Genomic DNA, 26,898 nt, shown 5'->3' with positions numbered 1-26,898 from the left:
ACTTTTGACATAGTTGAAATAAATATATTTTTTATGTTCTAATCACTATTTTCAAAATTAATAACTACTCGTGATTTATTTTTTCCGTATTAATTCTGAGATGGATTAACAAAAATATTAGGGATGATCAACATATTCAATTTTTTGTCACCGTGGAATAAAAAATAAAGAAGCCCCATGAATATGGTGCAACAGTCTCTCTCATGAAATCGAACCGGTCACTTTATGCATTTCATTTCACGTGTCATCTTGTTTTTCTTAAAGAACTGATCTTAAAGAAATGCATATATGCTCATCTCGACTAAAGAGATTAATGTCTACCTTAGGATATCAAAATGTGAAAAAGAATTCTAATTTCTCTTTAAGTTCTTCAAATTCTAGGTACCCTTCTTCTTGATCTTCTTATTTCAAAATACCACCTCAAGCAAACTTTAATTTGAACGTCAAAATGATCCTGAGATCTTTTAGTCGACCAATCTAACCCTCTCTTGAAATACCCTTTTAAAACCCTTCATCTTCTTCCGAGAAGAAGTACACGCTACTGCTGATGATGCTCATGATGCTGCACCGCTGCTGCCTCTGAATTTCCTTTTTAATCATTTTATAATTCATTTATATTATCTTATCGATCTACAATATCTTTACGTATTGCCTCTATCCATTCATAGATAATAAATTGAATGTTTGTGTTCTTAAAATACCTCAAGAAATTCTCAAAACTTTCAAAATATTCTTCGAGACGTCCTTCAACGATTCCCTTTGTCTGGAACAGAGAGATCCTTCCAGCATTCCCTTTATCTCGATCGGATCATCACTAAAGAATCATTCTTCTTCCTTAATCTCGTTCCTCCGTTTTGGAGCTACCATGGCGGCATTCATCCATGCCAATTCAGTGTGATTGATCGAGGAGTAATGTTTGATCGTACACTATTTGATTGATTAATCAGATTAATTAGTTGTGTCTCTGTCGGTGGAGGGAAAACGGCGGCGGACTGCCGGAGACGAAGGCGACGAGGGGAGTGCTTGGGCATTGATCGAGGAGCTCCGGCGTCGCGGCGTCGCGGGCGGTGGCAGAGGAAGTGGATGCTTCGCCGGTGAGTTGGGGGAGGTCGGTGGCGGCGCCGTGATCGTAGAGGATGCCTTTGAAGAGGTGGCCCGCGATGTGGATGGTGGTCTGGTAGGCGTACTTTTCGTCGGCGTCGTCGACGGCGCTGAGGCGCACGCAGCGGAACTTTGCCTCTGCGTTCACTTCCGGCGGGAAGATCTCAGACTCGAGATTTCCTCCTGCGGGTTGAAATTTTTTTTTTTCCAATTTTTGGATAAAGTTAGTCGATTGATACTCGAGATGTGAATCAAAAAATGAAATCTTGATTGGATTTTGATTAGATTAAGGGAAAAACTAGTTGAGTTTTGGTGATCGGGTGGGAGTTGTAATACCATACGCGGTGGTGACGGCGGCGGAGAGTTGCTGCTGGCGCTCGCGGCGCTTGGCGGCAGGAACCCACGTGCTCCTCACGTGGGTGGAGCAGGGGAATCCGCGGCTCATGCAACAGGTACGGCAACGGAGGTGGGTGCAGTCCTTCTTCGCCTGGTTGCCGCAGTCCTGGCAGCTCTTCCCTCCGGTGCCAGCAGCGGCGACGGCGGTGGAACGCACAATCGGTACCTCGTCGGGGAAGCCCAAATACGGCGACTGCTCCTGCCTCTGCTGCCACGTCAGCTCGAAGCTGCGAGTGTAGCCGCTACCTTCTATGTCATCGTTCCGGCTACCGCCGCCGTAGAGGAAGAAATTCCCCGTCAGCGGCATCTTTCGGTGGCCTTCGCCACCGACGCCGCTTCCGAAAGGGAATCCGGCCGCCATGCTCTTCTCCTCCTTTTCTCCCTCCACTCCGATCCGTCGCTAGCTAAGTGCTAACTCATCGATTACTAGCCGGCTTTTCTTACTCCGACCCCTGCCTTCGCCGAAGAAAAGAGCAAAAAATGGAGCAAACTTCAAGGGGGAAGACGCGAGATGATCACTCTCCCTTCGCTGCATATGTATTCCTCTTCTCCCTCACCGCAGCCGCTTGGTAACACATCAATTCACGGCCTTGTCTTCCTGATCCCCACTTTCGCCGGAGTAAAGGAGCAAGCTTTGGAAGCGAGAAAGAGAGAATGGTCGCTCTCGCTGCTGTAGAACCGCCCAATCTTCTTCCCCCTCTACTCCGCTCTTGATCGTCGCATCAATTCACGGCCTTTTCTTCCAAAAATCGGAAAAAGCAGCAGCATCTTTGGAGTGAAGAATGCGACAGCTCTCTCTCTCTCTCCGCGTCTGCTTTTTCTTGGTGTCAGCTAGCGGAAAGAAACAGAGGCTGCTGTTGTTGCTGCTTCTTGTCTCTCTTCTGGAGCTTCGATTCCGAAATTTATTGTGAAGAGTAGTAGTGTAGTTTAGACGAAGGGGAAGGGAACAAGGAAACGCATCTGATCTACCACTGCGACGCCGCCAAGCAGACAGCCGTGCTGCTGCTGCTGCTGCTGCTGCGGCCGCCTCGAAATGCCTCCTAGTCAATCACTGCTCTGCGCTCTGTTTTATCTCTTTCCCCAACCCAATGCCCTTCTACTGCAGCTTCTCCTCTCGTTGCGACACGGCGTTGAGTGCGACCGGGAAGGGAAGCGCAATAATGGTGAATTAATAGTCACCTCGTCGTACATAAAACGGTGGATTTCGACGGGCGATGGTAAAGTCTAGTCGCACTGCAGTGGTACAGGAAACCATGGGGTGAGGCCATCGACACGTCTCCGTCATCTTACAATTTCGGACGGAACACGCGTCAATTGCCCGGACGCTAATTAGTTTTTTAATATGTTTAAAATTGGTGTTTCATAACCCCACAGCAGTCAAGACCAGAGTGGCTAGGAAATTAATTATTCAAACAGCTAAACATTGCAAATAGTTTTTGCATAGAAAGCAAATATTAAGGCATACCATATATCCCAAACTTTATTTAGCTAGTAGATGTTCTGGGGCAACGCAGCAAACAGAGCATTTAGGAACCTGGAGGCCGTTCATTCATCATCAGTGTACCTGTGTTGGTGATGACGATGCTTCTTTTCCTCACCGTAGGCGTTACCACCCTGCCAATTTAGTTAGATTAGTTCAAGCAATGGTAATGATTGCTTTTGGGCAAATATTGGCATATTGTAATGTCAACACATTAATAGGTAAATTGTGACTGCATTACTAGCTAATAGATGATTTACACATACAGGCACTTCACAACATTCTAACTACCTCGAACACTACTTCCATTATAAAATTGGGTTGAGCAAATTTATGATTTCTAGAATTTCTTTATCTTCAAAGCTATTTTGTAGTTCGTATTTAAACATAATAGTTTGAAGAATAAACTCCTCTAGCTTACCTTAGTCTCTCTGTTGTCAATACAAATGGAACTAATTGCTGAAATTTTACCATGTATTGGCATCCAATTGCTCAACTATAATCCTTCTGAAAACAACATTATAAAGCACAGCAAATTATTTGAAGATAATGTGATTTTTATCGTAAGATTGATTGGAATAATTGATTACCATATGCTGATTTCAGAAAAGTTTGGATTGCACTGACCAACTAAGCAAGGGGTTCTTTCAAAATTCACAAGTTAATGCATGCTTTTACAGAACTAACACGCCAGTAGATTATCCAAGAAGCACTAGTGATTACGCAGATGATAAATTTTTTGTGGAAATAAGGGAATATGATAGCAGAACTTACATAGCTAGGGCGTGCAAATCCTTCGCCTTGATCAGGATCATACCCAGAGTTGCCATAGCTAGGGCGACCATACTCTTCACCTTGATCATATCTGCTCGGTTTATTATACCTCCCAATCTCCTCCTCTCCGCCGTAGCTCGGCCTCTGATAACTCGGATTCGAGCTATAGCTATGCTCCTCACCCTGGTGCGACTGCCGACCTCCACCCTGGTATTTGTTTCCACTTTCATAGCCATACCCTTGCCCAGCCCCCTCTTCTCCGTAGGGCTTGGGTTGGTCGTACCCGTACTCATCGCGTTTAGGTCTCCCACCACCATAACCAGATCCGTGCTCCGATTCTTCTTCTCGCTTGGGCCTTCCACCACCGTAACCAGATCCGTACTCAGATTCTTCTTCACGATTGGGCCTTCCACCTCCGTAACCAGATCCGTACTCCTGCTTCCCACTATACTCGTAACCAGGGTTGGGTTGTGGCCGGCGACCGCCGAAGCCACCGTAACCGCCTGATTCGCCTTCCTCGACCTCCTGCTGGGGCTTGAGGTTCGGCTGCGGCTTAGGCTTAGGCTTGGAGTAACCGTACTCAGGCGTCTCGTAATCTCCGCCGACGTAATCGGAGGAGACAGATCCGGAGGAGTAATGCGGCCGGTCGTAGTCGACGCCGGAGGAGGAGGAGATGGGGTAGCAGGTCTCCTCCGAGGCCGGGAGAGCACGGCCAAAGGTGATCGCAAGATCGTATCCTCCGCCATAGGGCGTGGGATCGTAGTCGTCGAACTCATCCGTGGCGTCGTCTCTTCCTCTCCGAGCCATCGCTCTTCTTCTTCGTCTCCTTCGAGGGATTTGAGACCTGCGAATCAAGAATGGGGTTGGCCGAGAGTTGAGATGCTTTATAGGCACTCCCCCGTCCTCGAGCGCACTTGAGAGTGGTTAGTGTCACGTGATGAAATGGGACCCACGAAGGTCCATTGTTATCTCCGGGTCTTACTACGCGCCCTGCGTTTTCCTTTTTCTATTTTTTTTTTTTTTCATTTTCACTTTCCGAAAATTAAAGCAAGAATTAATGCAGGCAAGCCACGTAAATATTATTGACGATGACAGATAATCATTTAAAGTAGTGTAAATTTATCTTTTGTGCATTTACAGTGACATTGTACGTGCTGAAGATGTTACAATGATCATATCTCAAGAATGAAAAAAAATATATATGTGAAATTGAATTATGCCTTAAAATGCCCAAAACAAAGGGGGAAAAAAAACTATTCTGCAATAAAATTTTATACAGTCTGAAGATGCTTTATGTTCTAAGAATGCCAAGACCATACTGCTTTCTTGGTGACTTTAACAGACTCAGAATCCGTAGTTCATTACCCAAGCCACATATCTGTGCCACTGACCAAGCTTGATGCAGTATATAGCTCATGAGTCAAGGTGTCTGTTTCTTCAACCGATTTGCTTTCAATCAATCTTTGGTGGCTCTTCTCAATTCACAGTGCTTGTGGTGTCGGGGGTGGAGGATTAATATCTTCCACTCTGTGGTGAAACAACTTGCATACGGCTCGCCTTTCGCAGTCCTGCATTAGAGTATATCCAATCTCAGCTATGTATCAATTGCTTTTCGAATCCTTTCATGCATCAATCGCAAGGAGATGACAATTTTCTAGTAATGTTACGGGATGAACAAGACATAATGACCCGGTCTTGCTCTTCCTTGAAACAAATATGTACAAATATGCATACTATACTAGTGTATCAATTAATCAATCTACAAAGACACACTGTGCAAGCCCATATCTATCAGGAAAAACTCTTGGAATTTTTGCTAGCTAGCTCTAGAATGAATCAAGGTTCCTTGTAGCTTTCAACATATGCCCAACGCTAGGACAAAATAAAATGCTCCTCTGATGCCTACAGACGAGCGTTTGAAACAATGGAATGCTTTTGAAAGTTGCAAAGAATTAATCCAGAATATTCCTACGATATAATGTTATGCACTCCGTGCAAATCAACGAAGAGAAGTTGCAAAGAAGACACTTCTGCGAGTCAATTACCGGTTTTCAACCATAACTTCAGTAAAGCTTGAGGGCTAGTGAAAATGCAAGTTACCTTGAACATGTTTAGATGAAGTGGTTTTCCCGGATTCATTCTCTTCAGCTTTAAGAAAGTGTATGCAAAACTCAACTGATCACGGGAGGTGAACCTATCAACTTCGTTAAACCAAAGGCATGAAAACAAATTTGACATAGGTGTGTGTGCACGCACTATAAACGAGCCTTCTGGTACAACTGCAATGGGGAACGCAACATGATTAACTGACTGAATAGCAAGTCAAAAAGAAAACTTCAACAGACAGTGTACATGATACATACAACTTGGAAGAATAGAGCTGAAATTAGACTCAATAAACTTCACCAAACCGTCAGATTGATAGAACATAAACTGCTCGTCAATGACGGTATGATTGTACTTATTCAAGAGCTTGTTCTGGAGTACTTCCTCCCAAACACAATGGCGATCATAATGATTTGATATGGCATATTCTGATCTTGTCCTCCACAAAAAGTATTCAAGAATCAACATAGGATCAGTATGGAGGCGCATTTTGCTATCAAGCCAAATAGAATATCTGAAATGATACAGTACCCAGATTAGAACACCTGTGGTTAAAACAGGAAAAATAGATATAAATTAGAGAAGGATAACAGGTGTTCTCTTAGATAAGACGGTATAATCATTCAATTAGGATATCAAAGTGAGACTATAATGCATTACCTGGCAGATGGAAACAGTCTATGGGACAAAAATTTTGGCACTTTTCCAGTTTTTCGCAAATCAGCATATGGTAAGTGTTTTACAACAATAATACGCCATAGGCCAATGTTACCCATCGCATCAGGAATGTGACCTTCTGAAGAAAGTTTTTTCAGTGTTAGCTCGTCCAAGAACATCATGAAGCATACATTCTTCTTAGAAAATGTGCTGATCTGTGACAGTTACAATCTTCAAGTTTAATTACAACAGGAAATACAGAAACAAACCCTACATTTGACAACCAACACAAAGAAAACCTATCTAGGTTTTCTATTCATTATAAACATGAAAGCACGCATGGAATAATCTCTACACATGCACAGAATTTTGCAGAATCAGAAAGTTTGGTGTTTAAAATGTTTGAAGGGAAATTAAACTAATCATATAATCATATTATGTTCACTGCCTCAAATAATAAGCATATGCAAAATCAGCCAACAGTAATATGCCAATTAAATGGATGCAAAAAACTCAATATTCATGAAAAATTAATCATATCAGCCCAACTTCATAGGTGAGTCAAAACATGAATATAGCAGACAGTACTACATGTACACAAAATATATCAATGAAAGACAAGAAGTATATGATCTTCAACAGTAAAAAGAAATAATTCCCACAAAGATAATTAAATGCAAGTTTCTACAAAGAATATAACAGAAACATTGCAATATTGACTCATGACAAATTTCCAACATGCTGATCACCATGTAGAATAAAGCTAGACATATTAAGCTGTTGGATGAGGCTAAATCTGCAAAATATTTAAGATTATAGAATATCTGATTGTTAACAAATGTACTTACTCATAAGAGGAATCCAAAAACAATGCATGCAAAGGTCTTCAAAATTACTTTGGTATTACAGTGATGATCATTTCAAGTTGATCCATATGGTATATTATTGATTTTTAAAAATAGGTTGGGACATATTTCTCTTTTAGTTACCATTTTATTTCAACCCAATGTGTGATGAGTGTTGCTCCTATAGTATTACAGTGGTCTTCCACACTTTCCCAATACTTCTTGACAACTCCTGTGAGTTTGATTTGGCAAATCTCGCTCTATCAATTGGGATCATGTTATACCAATTGAAGTAGCCCTCTAGCTCAGCTAAGCAATCAAGGAATGCATTTCGATCTAGCCAACTATCAAAAAAAAAACCCCGGTAATTTATGCATCTAGTTTTGATTGTTGAATCTAGCCAACTATCAAAACTAGATGCATAAATCACCGGGTTGTAAGAATGCGAAACACAGAGGTTTCACAATGAATTTCACCAAATAGATAATAATTGGAAAAGTAAATTACAAGGGGGGATTGAGGTCTTTTTAAAGATTCAATCCCAACTAAACTTGGACAATAAAATAAAGCAAATAGGGATTGACAACTTAGCAAATAAAATGTCAAATAAAATGCTAACACATAACCTTACTAACAAAATTCTCATTTAGGAAAGACTAAACCAAAAAATAATAATAAAACAAAATCTCAAATTTTCATCAAATCGCCTGCTTCAAATGAAAAGAGATTGTACCTTACTGCTAGTTGGCCTCCGTAAAAAATCAGAATTTCCAAAAATACAAGATGATACAACAACTCTGCAACCAGTCATATGTTCCTTATCTTTGTCAGACAGTTCGAAACCAGTGCTAGGATGTCCCTCTGGGACTTCAATAAAACCACAATGAATTGTTTGATTTTTTGCATAAAATGACTCTTCTCTTTGTTCAAGTGTCTGATGCCCACCAAATCGAGCCTCAAATACATCTTTCCCATAAGAAGTATCTTCTTTGGCGATATACTGGAGAGAGAATTGTGTAAAATTCATGTAAGTTTCAGGTTCAACAATATTGTCAACTGACTCCATTAATCCAACTTCACATGGGCCATCTGAAATGTCAATAACACAAAAGTACTACATATGTTCAGTTAAAAATGTACATTTACTAGTACATTTTAAATCATATCAGGGAAGGAAATAAAGACACTTATTAGTTTCATGAATCAAACTAAATGATGCCTACTTTTCAGTTGCAATTTCCTATCAGTTTAGATTAACTTTTTTTTTTAATTCTTTAATTTTTTTTAAAAAAAAAAACTATCATCTGAGTTTAGTTTTTGAGCCTCAATTTAAAGTTTCTCATGCAAGGCATATAACAATCTCCCACGAAAAATTGTTTGCATGAGTCAAAAGGTGCAAATAAGTGAGATCATTTGTCCAAACCAAGTGCCAAATGAGGCCACACAGAATTCAGGGACTAGATTGAATTAAAATATGAACATCAAGTTTAAATGATAAACTCTCTCTTGATCAGAAACATGTTTTTTTATGATAGAACTTGTTGGAATTAAAAGATGTACATGCCAAAGCTTTGCAGGTTCATAAGGTAGCCTATGGATTTCTGACATTGTAGCATTCCTGTATCTGTATTCCAGAAGATAGAAATTAATGGTGTAGAAACAACGATTTGAAGATCAATGTGGTCAAAGCATCCAATGAGTGTTTGAGGAGTTCTGATGACTATTTATGTACACACAGAAACACAATGGAAATCAAACACGTGAAATTTTGGAAAGAACCCCTGTATGGGGCAGATCTGCTACTCTTGAATATAGACTGGATTAGCATTTCTTTTAAACAGACCTCTATACCAAGCAAACTAGAGAAATTTATACATGAGTGATCAAACTACCAACCTTATGGCAACTATGTTAAGCATAGACCACAAAAATCAACTTAAGGAGCATTAAGTTGCTATATATGGTAAAATCTATGACCAGGATTTTAAAGAAGCAGCACAGAACACTTTGCCAGATGGAAAAGGAATCATATTAGTTTGCTTACGATGCTTGCGAGCTTTTGGTCTTGGACGTTTATAAATTTCATCCTCCCTATCATTCCAGACATGTGTAACATTAGTGAAGCTTTCATTCTCCAAAGAAGTATTACTTTGGTGACCTGAAAAGGGTACATTCTATCTTTTTTCAGACCGAAGAGGCTAGCCAAAGAGAAATGACAAATGATATCCCTAGAAACAACAGTTGCATTGTTAACTTATCATACTTGTCAGAAATTTATAGCACAGAACAGAATATGACAAACAAATCGGCACACTATACGAAGTCATTGATTAGCAAAGGCAAAATATTGGTTTTGGCCTCACTACAAACATTTGATCAGAATGATAAACTTTGTTGATTTATCAAAGTAATTATAGTGCAATCACATTCAATTAGTTGTATTTGGACAGTCCAATTCGATTGAGAGAAATCACTAGGCAAAACCATGCTCAGTCAGCTGTGAACATCAGTTCAAGGAATACCAACATTTAGTTGATCTTCACAAATATGCATAAAGGGATGAGAATGTTATGTAGTCATGCAGTAGCTCAACTACATTATGCATGTCTCATAGGAGATTGATGCAACCATATGACTTAAATTGGATGTTGCAACACTAAGCAAGGAAGAATGCATTTTATTGGAAATTTCATCAAATTATCTTGAAAACTAAACTATATGGCTAAGATCATAGGTTCAATATCAAAATTATAAAATCATTTTTCTCAAAAAACCACACTTTTTCATATATACTTTCCCACTGTGCTGGGATGAAGGTTCAGCGTTCCCCAAAATTAGTTGAATAAACCTTCAGACAATTAGGCGAGCAAGAAGCGAGTATGTAACCGACAAAAAGGTGATCAAAGAGTAACTTACTGTCAAATGGCAACTTTGCGCCAAAGAAAGAGAGATAAACTATAGAAAGCAAAGACAGCGAGAAGAACAACAGCGGGCCTCTCCGCCTCCACGTGCGCAAGAGCCTTCTCGCGCGGCGGCCGCGCAGCGATGGCTCACCGACGCCACCGAACAGCTTCATCGGAGCATGAATGCGGCGAACGAATCCAAGCTCTCTTCCAGAACCACGATCAAGTCGAACAAACGCCAACAATCTGGGAGAGCGATCGCAAGAGTGAAGTGAGATCTAAGGAATATTAAATTGGTAGAAGACGGACCGGCGAGGCAGGATCTGGAGACTCGATGAATGCTGAACCTTTTTTCTTTCCTTTTTTTTTAAAATTTATTTTACAATTTACCCCTCCAAAAAGTTTTTCTTTAATAAAAAAATTCTAAAAATAATGTTAAACTTTGGTGTCTTATGAAATTGTGCATCTAGAGGAAACTACCAAATTGTTGGTGCTTAAATTTAGAGTTTTTGTAACTGAATAAACTTTGATTTTGGTTCATAAAACAAGTTATACCATTATATTTGTCTAAAATTAAACTATTTTTCATCTAAAAGAATCGTTGAAATGTCAAACATTTTTTTATAAATTTTACATGAATTCGAGAACTCGGAGGGGTTTCGTGAGAAACATTTTGGAAGTTCGCCGTTTCCTCTGTCTTTTTTTTTTTTTTTTTGTTGCTTTGAAGTGAGTCGCTGTCCGACGAAGGAGGAGGAAGGCGATTATTGAGATCTCGATCTTCTCCATGGCGGGGCGGTACGACAAGAACCCCTACAACGATGAGGAGGATGTCAATCCTTTCTCGGTGAGTCGGCTTCAGCCAATCTCTCTCGCACATACGTTCTATGGATTCGTTGATGCCTGGTTAGCATTGCGTTCCTTTACCAACATCTACATAGAGGATTGAATTTTGTGCAAGAACTGCAGGAGTTCGGATCTCTGGATTTCTAAGGTTGCTTTCGAGTTCCTCATTGTGGATTATATGAAAGTCACGTTTTTTCCCCCTCTCATTCTTCCTCTGATTCTCTCTCGTTTTGCATTTTCGGCCTTGTGATTGTCCGGTGTTTGATTTGTAACTTTCGGATTAGAGATATCGTGATTATGCACTTGTCATCTCCTTGGAACAGAGAAAAATGAGTAGGACCTCAAGAAGCAAAATCATCTCGGAATTGCATTAATTGTTCAATGCAATCGCTCGTTTATTAGGTCAAATATAGCCATCCTGATAGAGGGCCGTTAGAAAGGATACCAGTTGATCAGGAGGAGAGTGCTGGATGGTTTTCTCATAGTGCCATGACTTGTGTCCATTATAATTCATGGTAACGTATCCAACTTGTAGCAGTGATTGCTACTTTTGACGGATGCCCTTACGTTTATTATCTCATATTTGGTTAACTAAGATATTCCAAATGCACATCCTTGTCATGGAGCTTCTTGCCCATGCATTTGCGACCTGGTTACTGACTTACTTTCCATTATTTCCTAAGGAGCATAGCCAATTTCAGATTAGTGGTTTATCACTGACATCCATGTTGATGATTATGTGTAATGAAATTGTTTCCGATTGCATAAGGATCATATTCCAGTTGAAACATTGTTTTTAAGGCATCAGCTGCCATTGGGCCTTGTGATGTTATTGTAGCCTTGTAGGTGCTAGGCACAGTTGTTATATTACTTTCCACTTTAATCTCAGTTTGAGCATTCATAAAAAATCTTCAGTCTCTGAAACTTCTCTACTATTGATTTGGGAAAATACTACATGCGTGTGCTCTTATTAATGGAAAATACAGAGGCTAGATTGTAACCTATGGTACCATATTAAGGTCTTTTCTTTTCTCTCTAAGTTAAGGGTCAGGGATGTAAAAAAATTTCAATAATCTCAAAAATATGACACTAAGAATAATGTTGTGTAGCAATGTCTTCCCACCTATAATTGGAATTGTATCACTGCTTTTTGGAATATATTCAAGCTATGTGAAACCCTCTGTTGCAGGATCCTGGTGTTCGTAGTAAAGCTGTTAAGTCAAGTCATGGAGGAGGGCCATTTTACATGACAGTAAGTTTTTGCTAAAATAATTGATTTATTTGAAGTAGAAACTGATATATCTAAGTTCTTTATGTTTCCTTGGGCTTGGGGTCCATGCTAATGGATAAGTTTTGCTCATATAAAAATAATCCAGAATGCTGGAGGTGTTCCTCTTGCATCAAATTTGGGACTTTCACCTCTTCCTCCAGAGAACTTTCATTCAACTGTTGATATTCCTCTTAATACAGAAAAGGTATATTTAATGAGTTTGATTGAAGTTGAAAATTTTATTTTTTGTTCAATCAGGTCTGTTGATTCGGTCAGATTTATTATACACCTCAACAGTGATGCATGCATCTAATTGAAAAATCTCATAAAATTCGATTTGGGATAGGTGAGAAGCAATCTAATCGTGTTTCAAGAGATGAGCAGTAGCAAGCACATAACATGCTGGGAAGTCTTGAATCCCTCAATGGAAGGCCCCACAGGTGTAGCCGAGTTGGTTCTTGGGTGGCAGAGTTCTTTCATTGGACAAGAGTTGATTCCCGTGGGGTTCATTCCCCTGAGGATTGAATGCCCTCCCACCTAGGAGACCACTCGGTACCATGATTTACCTCCCTTCATCTCACTGTGGGGCTGGCAATGAGGGCGATCGGGGTGAGCAAAATCACCTTTTGCTTCATTGAATCCCTCACCTGAAACATCTCCAAATTTAGACTTTTGATGCATATCATCCGTTGATGGCTAAGCAAGAGTGATTATATAGCAAGAAGAGAAAAGAAACATGGAGCTCAATAAATATTTTGTATGAACTGCAGACTGTTAAGTCTGTGTGCTATCCTTTAGCCAAGAAAACCTATATATCAAGGGGGCGACTGTCCTTTTGGAAAGCAAAATGAAGGAGCTAAAATTTGATTTATACTATGCATTGCTCTCTCCTATAGAAAGTGGAACTCCTTCGTTTATCAGTTAGTCTCAAAAGACCTTTCTTTTCACACATATAATAATTGAGTAAGCAGAAATTAATAAGGGTTTCTCCAGAAAGTGGCCCTCTCGCTGTGAGATTAATCTATCTCCTAAAACATGAGAAGAATTTAGCTTAAGCTTGACCACGAAGCCTAGACGGATATCTTAGATGGATTAGATTTCCAATTGCTTACCACATATTTATGATATTCTTTCAGCTTGATCACCTACTGGTTCAGTTCTTCATCAAAAAAAAAAAAATGTTATGATGCTTCCTTAAAACCTACGCTTTTTAGGAGTGGTCACCAACATAGTTTTTAGTCCATGCATACAACTTCGGCGCCTTGTGTTCAACGTATGTTGTTTAGTTACTGAATTCCCATTGGCATAATGGATAATGGAAAGAAAACAGAATCTCAAGTTCTGAACAACGAAGAATTTTTCTCTATTCTAATAGTTGCTAAAAGATTAATGTTCACGACTGCTAAATATTAATGATGTACATTACTGCTTCACAGAAAGATAATTACATGCAAAATGCCTTGGCCTTTAAAAGTTATTCCTTTTCTTCTTCTGGTATGCTTCAAAATATGGAAAGTAAAAAATCTTCTATAGTTGGAATGCATGAAGCAATTTGAACCTTATTTTTCATTCTGCTTAGTTTGGTTAACTTTTATGCATTTCTGCATTGTCAAAATGTTCAAAACATATGTCCACATGCTTGGCCAAGTGGCATCTACATTCAGTGTTTATTAGAATAGAGCATGAGCCTTATTGCCATTTCTTTTGATGATAAGTGTTTTAGCACATATCAAACTCTAAATATGATCATCATTATTATATTATTAAGTAAGAAGTGATCAAGTGAATGCTTTTTGTTACCTTCACCCCTTTTTTGTACATAGCAAGACTACCTGATTGCTGTTGAAATCCTTATGAACACCTAACTGTGATGCAACTCTAAAATATTCTCTTAGGGAGCAAAGCAGTGCTCCAATGCTTTGTAAGGTTACATGTCTTGAATCATTTAGGATCTTGCTTGAATATACTGATTTGCAGTATTTTTGTCATGTTCATCGAGCGAATTTATGAACTCTTTTCCATGTTAGTTCCATTTCTTCATGTAGGATCTGAAGAGAAGGGAGAAGGAGCTTCAAGCCAGGGAAGCAGAATTAGATAAGAGGGAAAAGGTATATCCTTGAGTTAAATGCCAAAAGAATCTCAGATGCACCATTGCAACTTGTAGTTTGTCATAATGTTGTGTGAATAAATAAGCTATTTTTCTGACTAGGGACTTGGTATCTAATGGTAAACTCTCGTGACTGATTATAGTTAGCTGATTCTTTAGAATATTTTACATTCAATAGCTGATTCTAACATATAACACTTTGACCACAATATGTTCCTCTCATCTAGGAACTCAAACGGATAGAAGAAGCTGCAGCCCGAGGTACTATATATTTTCTGTCTAGTAAATGTTTATCTTTTGTTCATATGCTGATTTAACTTTTTGTGCCTTTGCAGCGGGCATTATCATTGAGGAGAAAAATTGGCCACCCTTTTTCCCTATCATACACCATGATGTTGAAAATGAAATACCAGTCCACTTGCAAAGATTGCAATATTTTGCATTTGCATCATTGTTGGGTATGTTGTTTTTTGCTATAGCTTATTGTTCCTTCAGTTTCATGAATCACAAATTACAATCACAAGTTTTCAGAGGATTGTTACAGTTAATCACATGTTACCTAATTCTCTTTGACTGGTGTATGCTACAATACTGTTAGGTTAACTGCCTCAGTATCATATATATTATATAGACTTTTGCATTTGCAATTCTTACAATAATCGAACATTCACATAGAATAGTAGTATGAAATTTCTTGTTCCTATTGTTGAATGTACATTTCTTGATTTTTGTTCAGATGTTTCTACAAAAAAAAATGTATAAGCATTTCACTTGATGGTAATGCGTCTATTTTATAGACTATAGTTCAATGAACATTTATATATGTTAGGTCTTCAAAGATACTGGCAAAAGTAAATATTCAAATCTCGTGCAATCTCAACCTGCAGGTTTGGCTGGTTCCTTGTTTTGGAATATCATAGCAGTAACAGCAGCTTGGATTGAGGGAGAAGGTAGCCAGATAAGAGTTAGAGTTTGTCATCTAGTGTGTTTCCATGTTTTGTACCGTCTTATCAAAGAAGATTGCTCATTTTTGTCTTCAATTCTGATACTCATATGTGAATCACTACTGTTTACCGTATTAAAGATTTTATGACTAGTTTGTTATATCTCAATAAAGAAGATTGCTCTTTGTTCTCCAGCTGTCAAGATCTGGCTCCTTTCCATCATTTACTTCATCTCTGGAGTTCCAGGTGCATATATCATGTGGTATCGACCTCTTTATCATGCCATGAGGTATTAAAGTTTGTATTATGATTTATAAGTAACACATTGCAACAAGGACATTGTACACATCAAGTATATGTAGTCTTATGATCTTGCATCCTGATTTTGCAGGACCGACAGCGCTTTGAACTATGGAAGGTTTTTCCTGTTTTACTCGGTATGTTGTAGGTTTAGGTTTCATGATGATTTTTTTGATAAAGAAACATTAAAAGCCTCACTGATTCTTAATGTCTACAGCTTCACCTTGGCTTTGTTATATACTCAGCTGTGGCTCCTCCAATTATTTTTGAAGGAAAATCTTTGGCGTAAGCTTCTATGTTCATTATATATCGAATGCTTCCCGATGCAGCCAATTCACTTCAGCTTATCCATATTTCTGATCGATTGAAGATGACATCAAATCTAACAGTTGCTTATTGGCAAATAGCCCGTAGGATAGGCCTTTGTTGAAATTCTTATCACATAATTATAAAATTCGAAGGATACAGCTACACCTTTTTTGGTTCTTATTTCATCACCACTATTTGTTTACAAGTTTACTTTTGATGATTCACTAACACGAATTTTTCTGTAACAGCGGTATTCTACCAGCTATAGACATTCTCAGCGAGCATGCTCTCATTGCTGGGGTAAGTCCCAGATTAGCATTACATACGCGCATTTAACTCTTAATTCGAACCAACAATTCTAGTCAGAATTTGTATCATTTACATCAAAGGTTTCTGATTCACAAAATCATGGCATTGTTGCTTTTCTTAGTTGAAAGGTAAATTTCCTTTCCTAACTGTAACTTCTTTTTCTTTGTAGATCTTCTATTTCATCGGCTTTGGATTGTTCACTGTTGAATCACTGCTCAGTGTCTGGGTTATACAGGTTACATTTGATACCTATAAAATTTATGCTTTTAGTCCATATACTCTCCAATTTACTGCTTTCAATCTTAGGGTTTAGACTGATTTATAGATAGAGTTCACTTTGCTATAAGTTAAAAATGTCATTCTTTGCCCATTCTCTTGAATATATTGTCTTTTTTCCTTCTGTGTTTACTTGGAGGGGAGAAATTAGGAGGGAAATGAAGTTAAAAAGGGAATGAAATTTGTTATTTTGCTTACTTGAATATCCAAAAGATGCCTAAACTTAGTTCCTCTCCATTTTAGATGAGCTGAATGGAAATTAAATTTCAATCTCCTTCCACTTCTTTCTTTCTTTTCTTGCTTCTGCTCAAGTAAACATGACATGTTTCGTGCATCCCCTGCAGCAAGTGTACACGTACTTCCGAGGAAGCGGGAAAGCTACAGAAATGAGGCGCGAGGCGACACAAGGTGTTATGAGAGCTGCAATTTCATCAAACATTTGAAATGCTGGTCGACAGACCTGTCAATTGCCAAAAAAAATGAACTAAAATTACCACAAATTAATATTTATTTATTTATTCATTCATTCATTCAATATATTATGAGGTGTTCTTGTAGTTTTTACAGTTGAGGATCCACCATTTATTCGTGTTCAAAGAATGAAGTCGTATGATATTTAATTCGTTAAGTTCTTTTATTTGTTTGTACTGATCAGATTATTTAAAATTTGACTTGAGCGGTCGATTCAGCGGTTGGAAAAGAGGATCCATGAATACAATTAACTATTTATTTCAATCAAAACTATTATATAAAAAAAATTATTATATCAAAATGTTATTTATCAATTTGATAAGAATTATTTAAACTTCTTCAAAATTATTTATTATATCAAAATATTCTTTATCAATTAAATTAAAATATTTAAAAATTATTAAAATCACTTTTAAACCATTATAGCAACTGCATAAATACTTAGGTAGTTATTACATAATTATAAAAATTATTTAGTAGCCGTTACAAATAATATAGTAATATTTATTAATTGTTACATATTATATAATATTAATGGCAGTTATTACAATAATATTAAAAATAAGAAATAACGTTATAATAATTATAGAGTAACTGCTGTATGTAATAATTAATGTTGTTGTTACCGTAAGACTATTCTCATAAAAATAATAATGAGGTTTTTTTCTTATTTTTTATTTTTTTTTTTCACAGATTTTTCTTTAGACTTCTTTCTTCTCCTCTGGCCTCTCGTGGCCCAGCTAACTAAACGATACACTAATTTATTTGATCTTTTCATTTTATCCCTCATGTGAATTGCATGCAACCTAAATATAACTTCCTCTGTGTCTCTCTACTCCCTGACTCTCTCTCTCTCCTCGTGAAAAATAAATCTCTCTCACCAATCGATTTTCTCAATTTGAATTCATTTTTTTAAAAACATTACCATGGGAAGATGAAAAATAATAATGGATCATATATTTAAACTCATTATAATATTAGAAATTTATAAGATCTGAAATAGATGAGAGCTCTGATTATATTTATTTCAAGACTTGTAGATTTTAAAAATTATAAAAAAAATAAATATGTTATTCATGGTTTATTTTCATATCTCCAGAAATATTAAAATATTATTAAAAGAATTGATTGAAATCTCATATTGGGCCTAATATAAAATTTGACGTGGGATTTTAGCTGATTCTTTCACTAACATTTTAATATCTCCGAAGACGTTGAAATAAATAATGAATAATATATTTAAACTCCTTGCAATATCATAAATTCACAGAACTTGAAATGGATACAATCAGAGTTCTTTAGGTTAATTAGTGAATGTCGATCGAAACCCACAGATTGATCTAGAGAATCGATCAGACCGTACATATTTCATATCATGTGAATTTCTGAAGTTACAAAGAGTTTAAATATGTCATCTATTATTATTTTCAATTTTCCTTAATAGTGGTATTTTGAAAATACTAAATTTTAGTTGAATAAAAATCAAAGAGAAAAAAAATGATAATCCCGATTAATCTCATTGACTATCCCTGGGATAAATCAGAAAGTATGAGTAGTGGGTAACCCAGAAGCCCAACATTTTTTAGTTGCGTGCCCTATTTAGATGAAAAATTTCTACAAATACGTCATAACTGGGGATCGAATCACGGGGGCTTGAGTGACAACCTAGATGTCCTATCGCGGTACCATAGCCCCGGGGATGAATAAAAAAAATCAAAGAGAGAAAAAAATATTATAATCCCAGTTAGACTCATTGACGATCCTTTGGTGACCGGCCTGGTCCCACGGAAGTGTTTCACCTGTTGGTTAGTCCTAAAAAACGTACCGGTTCCACTGTACAAAATTTTTTGTACAAGTGTCGAACCTTTCCTTAAATAATCTATTGTGTTCTTTAGAAGTTAAATTAGGAATCGCGGACGGAACTTAACATCATTGATTCCAAATTTAACTTATCTGTTCTTAATGGTTTAGATTTGAATCGCAAGCGGAACTTAACACTATTGATTCAAATCCACCTATGTTATTAATTCCATTAAATATTAATTTCCAAAATTGACTTCCAGGACTGCATGGCGAGGCACATGGCCTTCTTGGATATGGGAGCAACCACCACCACCTAGACAAAGTCTTTTAAGAAAAGCTAATATTTAATTTCCTTAAATAACTCTAGGTTAACCAAAAAGAACAATCGAATCACAAATTCGAAAACAAAGAAAACACAAACTCGAAAAACTGATTCGAAAAACTAGATCTAGTGCCTCTTATGTTTGGAATTCATACAAAAAAAAATAAACTAGCATGATGCGGAAAATAAATACTAGTAATACCTTTCTTTGTGAACTTTAATGACCTCTTGATCTTCTATCGTATTCCTCTTCTAACCTCGGACGTTGTGTGGACAACGATCTTCCGAGATGAGAACCACCAAACACCTTCTTCTTCCTTCTAGGTTTCGGCCACCAATAATCCTTCTTGATGGAGAGGTTCAGCCACCACCAATGCTCCAAGGGATGCTAGAGACTAGGCTTCCTTTCTCTCCTTCTTCTCCTTGCTTGATCCGGCCACCAAGAGAACTCCACCAATGAAGAAGTTTCGGCCACAATAAGGAGAGGAGAGAAAAAGAAGAGGCCGGCCACACCCAAGGAGAAAAAGAGAGGAGAAAAATAGAATAGAGTCGTTACCCATGAAGACACCTCTACCCCCTCTTTTATAATCCTTGGTCTTGGCAAATAAGGAAATTTAAATAAAAACTTCCTTAATTCTTTTGCCATGAAAAAAAAAATTAATTAATTAAAATCAAATTCCTTTTTTCAATTACAATGGTCGCCACCTCTTAAGCTATAAAAAAGGAGAGTTTTAATTATAATAAGAATTAAAACTTCCTAATTTGTCTTCGAAAATTTATAAAAAATTTCTCCAATAATTTTTCCTTCATGGTGTTTTGTAAAAAAGAAATTTTATAAATTAAAATCTTTCTTTTAAACATGTGGATGATTTCCAAAAAGGAAAGTTATCTCTAAAAATTAAAATCTCCTTTTAATCTACAAATAAGGAAATATATCAAATCTTTTCTTAATCTTTTGTAGAAACTAATAAAAGAGAATATTTAATTTTTAAACTCTCTTTTAAATCATGAATATGGTTAAAAAAGGAAAGTTTTTTCAAAATTAAAATCTACCTTTCAATCTACAAATAAGGAAAGATTTCAAATCTTTTCTTAATCTTTAGTAGAAAATTATAAAAGGAAATATTTAAATTTTAAACTCTCTTTTAAAACCATGGAATCCACATAAGAAAAATTTTAAAAAATAAAATTACTTTTTATTTTAATAGGGCTGGCCACCTAAGCTTGGGTTCAAGCTAGGGCCGGCTACCTCATGAACCCATGAACCATGCCTTTGGTCGGCCCTAGACTCCAGCAGCTTAACCCTATAGGATGGGTAAAAGGTGGGTATAGGTGGGTATAGTACTCTATAATTAAGAGGCTACGATAAGGATGAGGAGGAGAATGTTTTGGTCTCCGGTAAATTAAGCATCTGTGTCGCCTGCACATAACTTATTTTCATCAATAATAATCATTCCACTAAAGAATTATTATTGAACTACCGCACCAATCCCAAATTACATTTTGGCTCCTTCTTATTATGTGTTAGTCTCTCCGTGTTTAAGATATCGAATGTCCAATAATTAAATGAGTTACTGACAACTCACTTAATTAATATCTTAGTCAGAGTAGTACCACTCAACCTTTCATCGGGACTAAGTCCACCTGCAGGGTTTAACATGACAATCCTTATGAGCTCCTCTTGGGGTCATTCTCAACCTAGATTACTAAGACACAGTTTCCTTCTATAATCAACAACACACACTATAAGTAATATCATTTTCCAACTTATCGGGCTTATTGATTTATCGAGCTAAATTTCACCCATTGATAAGTCAAAGAAATAAATAATAAATATATGTGTTTGTTATTATATTAGGATTAAGAGCACACACTTCCATAATAACTAAGGTCTAGTTCTTTTATAAAGTCAGTACAAAAAGAACTTACCTAAAATGGTCCTACTCAATACACTTGGAGTGTATCAGTGTAATTTATTAGTTAAGATAAACTAATACTTAATTACACTACGACTACTTCAACAGTTTGTTCCTTTCCATTTTAGTCACGAGTAACTGTTTATAATTTATAAAGAACCGACAACATGATCTTCTGTGTGTGACACCACACACCATGTTGTCTACTATATAAATTAATTGAACAAATTACATTTAATAAATAAATGTAGATATTTGTTCATTGTGATTCTTTATTTCTAAATAAATGTTTATACAAAAGCTAGGCTTTTAGTATACACTCTAACATTACCAGCAACCAAGATAAATCGGGAAGCGCACGCGATAGCCAACCTAGAAGCCTAGCATCCTTTGGTTGTGTCTCCCATTCGGAGAAAAAATTTCTACAAATATGTCATATCTGGGGATCAAATCATGGATACTTGGGTGACAATTTGAATGTCCTACTGTGGTACCATAAGTCCTAGGAGAGGAGAGGAGAGGAGGAGGAGGAGGAGGAGGAGGAGGAAAGAGATTTGTTTTTTTTTTTAAAAAAAAATCCAAGTTAGTTTCAAAATAAATTATTAAGGTTGAATGCAATTGACGATAGTGGTAGAATAGAAAGATTAAATAAATTAGCACAACTTTTTATCGACTAAGTAGATAAGTTTTTTAAATACTCAAATCAAGTAGATAAGTTTTCAAAATACTCAAATCATGTATTATAGTTTTAATATTATTAAATTATTTACCCACTTTCCATTTTACTCTCATCCTCAAATCAATTCTATTAGAAAAATCAAATCAATTCTATTAGAAAAAAATCAGTCGATTGATTTTTTTTCCCAGTCGAATTGATTTCTTTTATGTGTTTGAAAAAATTCATCAGTCGGTTTCGACCAAAATCGACTGATGGATCTAGAGATCTCGAAATGATATAAACCAATTTCTATGTGTTTGTCTAGTTCTCCTTATTATAAAAATATTATCAAAATTTGATCAATATATTGAAAGCGGTGTTTTTTTAAAACACTAATGTGTCGGAAAAAATAATTTGTGTTTAACAAATCATCGTTCTCAATATATTCAGTCAAAATGATGTTTGATAGTATTTTTACAAACAGGAGAATTAGATGAGCACATAGGAACCGATTTCATGTCATTTCAAAGACTTTAGGTCCATCAGTTAGTTTCGGCCGAAATCGGCTGGTGGACCTAGAGATCTTGAAATGATATGAAACTAGTTCATAACTTCATATGTATTCATCTAGTTCTCTTGATTATAAAAATACTAGCAAACATTAATTTAACCGAATATATTGAGAGCATTAATTTCTTTAACATGAATATTTTTGAAAAATTAATTTGTATTAAAAAAATCACTACATTCAATCAAATTGATGTTTAAGGGCATGTATATAATCATAAAAACTAGAAGAACTTATAGGATGTTCAATCGAGCGAACCTAGCTGATGTGGCAAGGTTCAGATCGTGCAAAGCAAACTTGAAAGTCAGGCGAATCGGTTGATCGAATCCAAGATCCGTCGACCTAACCTAATTTGGTAAACACAGTGGCAGATTCAATCTCGGTAAAGTTAGAAAACTCAGCGATCGGTCGATCAATGATCAATGAGATTAGTCGATCGAACATTAAACGACATTAATGACGTAGAAGATCAGATTTCAACAAAAAAGGAATTTGTAATGATCAATCGATCGGTCAAGGTGATCAGTTGACCGAACACCGGAAATCACAGGATCAGATCGAGACAAACAAGGATGGGCACTGAGTTCAGTCGACTGATAGGAGGATTAGTCGACTAATAGGTTTAGTCAACCGAAGGGTTTTTTAGTTGATCGAACGAAGCCTATAAAAGAAGGCCTCGAGACTCGGAATCGGCTAATAAATCTAGAGACCTTGGAATTATATGAAACCAGTTTCTATGTATTCATCTAGTTCTCTTGATTATTAAAATGTTATTAAATATCAATTTGGCCCAATATATTTGTTGGGACTTTCGAGCCGCAAAACCCGCTTTTTGCGTTGCGGAAACCTCGAAGTCTTGCCACGGATCCGTGCGAAGATAAATAAAATTCATGTACATGTTTGTTTATCCTAGATCTATCTTAGATCTACATTATAAGAGTGTTACCCTTGTCGCGATACCCTTCGCTTATCCCTCTCGTCCAAACGGTTGCCGGATCTCGTAGAGTATCAAGTGTACATTCCTCTACACGTATCGACACGAACAAAAGGTGGAGAAAACTACTTAGAGTGTGCTAGCACCCTTGAATGGTTTCGACAATGGAGGAAAGGGAGAGAACAAGAGAAGAGAGGAGGAAGAAGAAGAAGTTACAACAAGCACCAATGCTTGCACTAATGTGGCCGGCCACATAAAGGAGGGTTTTAAACCTCCATGTAATACCAAGAGTCATGACTCTTGGTCTTCCTCATGTGGTGGCACACTATGATGTAGCATTGATGATGCGGAACACCATCATTGACCGCTCCCATGCCAAGTTACAATGAGGTGGCATTTGGTCAAGTCAAACTTGACCCTTCATCTTCCCTCTCAAGTCAAGTCAAACTCGACCTTTTTATCTCCCATGGTTGATCAAATCTAACCATTGATTCAAGTCAATTTAATTTAATGAATCTCTATTCATTGGTTTAAATTGACTTAATGAATCATAATCTAAATTAGATTCATTCTACACATGAATCAAATTGAGTCCAACTCAATTAGTCTAATTTGGATTACTCTTAATCCAATTTAGTTCATCACATGAACCTAATCCTTTTAGTCCATCATATGAACCTAATCTCCATCTAATTGCCCTTTGTGTGTGACCCTATAGGTTCTTGTAACGTTGACAATACTCCTAAACTCATTTAGAAACATAAGTAATGAGCGGTATCTAGCAACACATCATTACTACCCAAGTTACAAGAATGTTGAGATCCAACATCATCTTTGTGACTACTAATTGTGACTCTCACAATATATGATAATGTCATTCTATCCTTGACATATAAATTGATCAATTGAGGCATAGACCATGTCATCCTCTAATCAATTTATGTCTTGAACTCCAAGTAGACTCACTCTAATCAAATGAGCTCAATATCTCATATTAACTAATTTAGGCATAGTCATGCACTTAGTGGGCTCACTCTATCAAGAATCATGATGTCACTCCTGTCATATAGGAGGGATAGATCTCATCTACATCACTCACATACCTCCACATAATTTGTTACATACCCAGTAGTTGCCTTTATAGTCCGTCCATTTACAGGTGACGTTTGACGAAGTCAAAGTATGCAACTCCTTATGTAGGGAACCATGGTGACTTCAGGTCCAAGGACTGATAGTCATACTAATAGTCACATGAAAAAGTATATGACACTCATATAACAATCCATGATATTTTCTCATGGGTCATTCAGTATACATTCTCCAATGCATACCCATGTGTCAACTTGATATCTTTATATCCATGACTTGTGAGATCAAGTCATCGAGTTGACCTACATGCTAGTCTCATCGTATTAACATTGTCCTTGAATGTTAATACTTGACTAGGAATGATTAAGAGTAGTGTTCTCTATATCATCTTATTATCGATTCAACCAATCGATTGATATAGATAAGAACCTTCTACTCAAGGACGTTATTATACTTAATTATTTGACACCAATACAAGTAAGTATAATAACCATAAAGAAATATCTTTATAAATATATAGGAATATGATATATCGAGCTCATACAATAATCATCACATAATCAGCTCTAAGGCACTCACTAACAATATTAAGAGCAATACCTTTTTGAATACGAATGTATCCAAAAAAACTAATTTATGTTTAAAAAATAATTACTCTTAATATATTGAGTTAAATTAATGTTTGATAATATTTTTACAATTAGGAGAACTAGATTAACATATAGGAATTGATTTTATATTATTCGGAGTTCTCTAATTATATTAATCAATTTTGATCGAAATTGATTGATGAATTTTTTAAATAAAATGAAATTGATTCAACAGGGAAAAAATTAATATGGCTTATTTATTTTTCAAGTCGAATTAATTTGTGAATGAGAATAAAATAAAAAATGGATATATAATTTAATAATTTTAAAAGTATGATACATGATTAAATAGTTTGAAAATTGATTTACTGGGTCGATAAAAAAAACTAGAATAAATTAATATGTCCTAAAGAGGAAATCGGTTATTAATTGCGGCGGAAAAGTACGCGGAAACATGACGTGGACCACGTGACGAGTAGCTGTCTTTGCTTCTCGATATTAAACAGAAGTAAAGTGGCCTCGGACGACTGCACCAGAAGGCCTATCTATAAAGCGGGTAGGCCATATCGACATCTTAATGGGCTGGCCCAGTAAGATATATTAATTGTCTACAAATCGGAAAAAAAAAATAGATCTGCAGCAATAAAACAAATAATGGCCCATGCAGGTTTCGAACCTGCGACCTTCGCGTTATTAGCACGACGCTCTAACCAACTGAGCTAATAGGCCTGTATATTAATTAAACTTACAAGCGTTTAATATTTATTTCTACTTTTGCGTAAAGTAACCGAGTAATTGTGGTGAAATATGGGTGTTTCTTAGTTTAAATTAAAATCATGTTAATAGCATTTGATTAATTTATATTAATAATACTTTAACTTTTTTTACTTCTTTGTATGCCAACTTAAAATTCTAAAATTGAGCTCGATGCCTCTATAATTAGCAACCCTTTTTTACCTAATTTCTACTCATCCAACTATTATTTTCTAGGATTTTATTATTTACCTGAAATTAGGATTTTAGTTGGTATCATATGTCCAACTTATACCGATTAATATTAGGATGATCATTCATTGTCACGAAAATTTTCTATCGGCCACTAATATAAATTGAAAAATATTCACAATAGACAGTTCATCTGTCTAATATTTATAACTAAAAGATGAAAGTAAGAGTGTTAATTCCAGTTAGTATATGTCATACAGAAATTGTGCATGATCGATCCCATCGTCAAATTTGTTTGTCTAACTACAACAGTCAAGGTAACATCGCAGTCAAAAGTCAAGAGGAAGTAGCAGTACATGTCTTATTGAGGCACTATCCTCTGAATAGAGCCTAGTCTCTTCTTCTGGCATGACTTCTAGTCTACTCTCGGTCGGCTCCAACGTCGGTTGGCCCAAGCACAGACCGCCCTCTTAGTTCACTTCTCCTACCACGGCTCCCAGTCTACTACCGGTCGGATTCTTAGCCGATCGGGTATCTAGGGCTCAATCTTCCACTTCTCTTGGATACATTAAATGATTTTAATGACGCAGAAGATCAGATCTTAGCGAAAAAGGAATTTGTAATGATCAATCGATCGATCAATGTGATTAGTTGACTGAACATCAAAAATCATGGGATCGGATCGAGGCAAACAAGGAAGAGCACTGAGTTCAATCGACCGATAGGAGGATTAGTCGATTAATAGGTTTAGTCGACCGAAGGATCTTTTAGTTGATCGAACGAAGCCTATAAAAGGTCTCGAGACTCAAAATAGGCTAATGAACCTAGAGATCTCGAAATGATATGAAATTAGATTTTATGTATTTATCTAGTTCTCTTGATTATTAAAATGTTATTAAATATCAATTTGTCCCAATATATTAAGAGCAATATTTTTTTTGAATACGAATCTATCAAAAAAAATTAATTTATGTGTAAAAAA

At 36.6% G+C, this 26,898-nt stretch overlaps 4 protein-coding genes and 1 non-coding gene across 6 annotated transcripts; 1 reads left to right on the top strand and 4 right to left on the bottom strand.

Moving 5' to 3' along the window:
* Positions 1-480: 480 nt before the first annotated feature.
* Positions 481-2,370, bottom strand: LOC122036275 (protein SHI RELATED SEQUENCE 4-like). Its single transcript, XM_042595559.1, has 2 exons — positions 1,438-2,370; positions 481-1,284 (listed from the first exon to the last, which is right to left on the bottom strand). Exons 1-2 carry the CDS (start codon positions 1,856-1,858, stop codon positions 953-955), a joined length of 753 nt encoding a protein of 250 aa, XP_042451493.1. The 5' UTR covers positions 1,859-2,370; the 3' UTR covers positions 481-952.
* A 153-nt stretch (positions 2,371-2,523) lies between these two features.
* Positions 2,524-4,604, bottom strand: LOC122036274 (uncharacterized protein At5g39570-like). The gene is made up of 2 exons (XM_042595557.1): positions 3,752-4,604; positions 2,524-3,111 (listed from the first exon to the last, which is right to left on the bottom strand). Exons 1-2 carry the CDS (start codon positions 4,556-4,558, stop codon positions 3,043-3,045), a joined length of 876 nt encoding a protein of 291 aa, XP_042451491.1. The 5' UTR covers positions 4,559-4,604; the 3' UTR covers positions 2,524-3,042.
* Positions 4,605-4,847: 243 nt separating this feature from the next.
* LOC122036273 (probable hexosyltransferase MUCI70) lies at positions 4,848-10,585 on the bottom strand. 2 transcript variants are annotated; one of them, XM_042595555.1, is made up of 7 exons: positions 10,276-10,585; positions 9,404-9,517; positions 8,093-8,448; positions 6,518-6,729; positions 6,115-6,371; positions 5,852-6,030; positions 4,848-5,319 (listed from the first exon to the last, which is right to left on the bottom strand). In XM_042595555.1, exons 1-7 carry the CDS (start codon positions 10,433-10,435, stop codon positions 5,233-5,235), a joined length of 1,365 nt encoding a protein of 454 aa, XP_042451489.1. In that variant the 5' UTR covers positions 10,436-10,585; the 3' UTR covers positions 4,848-5,232. The 2 variants fall into 2 exon arrangements, with proteins under 2 accessions (XP_042451489.1, XP_042451490.1); XM_042595556.1 differs by having other exon boundaries at positions 8,093-8,359; positions 10,276-10,294.
* A 342-nt stretch (positions 10,586-10,927) lies between these two features.
* Positions 10,928-17,257, top strand: LOC122036292 (putative secretory carrier-associated membrane protein 1). Its single transcript, XM_042595575.1, has 13 exons — positions 10,928-11,106; positions 12,295-12,357; positions 12,482-12,580; positions 14,421-14,483; positions 14,710-14,743; positions 14,818-14,940; positions 15,370-15,432; positions 15,622-15,715; positions 15,818-15,863; positions 15,944-16,011; positions 16,284-16,335; positions 16,514-16,579; positions 16,965-17,257. Exons 1-13 carry the CDS (start codon positions 11,047-11,049, stop codon positions 17,061-17,063), a joined length of 930 nt encoding a protein of 309 aa, XP_042451509.1. The 5' UTR covers positions 10,928-11,046; the 3' UTR covers positions 17,064-17,257.
* An 8,369-nt stretch (positions 17,258-25,626) lies between these two features.
* Positions 25,627-25,700, bottom strand: TRNAI-AAU. Its single transcript has one exon. It is a non-coding gene; the product is annotated as a tRNA-Ile (tRNA).
* Positions 25,701-26,898: the final 1,198 nt, after the last annotated feature.

The sequence above is a fragment of the Zingiber officinale genome, unplaced genomic scaffold (genome assembly GCF_018446385.1).
Source record: "Zingiber officinale cultivar Zhangliang unplaced genomic scaffold, Zo_v1.1 ctg135, whole genome shotgun sequence".
In the NCBI taxonomy this organism is placed as follows: domain Eukaryota; kingdom Viridiplantae; phylum Streptophyta; class Magnoliopsida; order Zingiberales; family Zingiberaceae; genus Zingiber; species Zingiber officinale.
This window is presented reverse-complemented; position numbering and strand designations above follow the sequence as displayed.

Coding starts and splice junctions, on each gene's coding strand:
- LOC122036292 (XM_042595575.1), top strand. CDS start 11,047: ATGGCGGGGCGGTACGACAAGAACCCCTACAACGATGAGGAGGATGTC. Junction 11,107..12,294: donor AGGATGTCAATCCTTTCTCG/GTGAGTCGGCTT, acceptor CCTCTGTTGCAG/GATCCTGGTGTTCGTAGTAA. Junction 16,012..16,283: donor TTTGAAGGAAAATCTTTGGC/GTAAGCTTCTAT, acceptor TTTCTGTAACAG/CGGTATTCTACCAGCTATAG.
- LOC122036274 (XM_042595557.1), bottom strand. CDS start 4,558: ATGGCTCGGAGAGGAAGAGACGACGCCACGGATGAGTTCGACGACTAC. Junction 3,112..3,751: donor GATTTGCACGCCCTAGCTAT/GTAAGTTCTGCT, acceptor CTAAATTGGCAG/GGTGGTAACGCCTACGGTGA.
- LOC122036273 (XM_042595555.1), bottom strand. CDS start 10,435: ATGAAGCTGTTCGGTGGCGTCGGTGAGCCATCGCTGCGCGGCCGCCGC. Junction 6,372..6,517: donor AGACTGTTTCCATCTGCCAG/GTAATGCATTAT, acceptor GTATCATTTCAG/ATATTCTATTTGGCTTGATA. Junction 5,320..5,851: donor TTCATCTAAACATGTTCAAG/GTAACTTGCATT, acceptor ACTCTAATGCAG/GACTGCGAAAGGCGAGCCGT.
- LOC122036275 (XM_042595559.1), bottom strand. CDS start 1,858: ATGGCGGCCGGATTCCCTTTCGGAAGCGGCGTCGGTGGCGAAGGCCAC. Junction 1,285..1,437: donor CGCCGTCACCACCGCGTATG/GTATTACAACTC, acceptor TTCAACCCGCAG/GAGGAAATCTCGAGTCTGAG.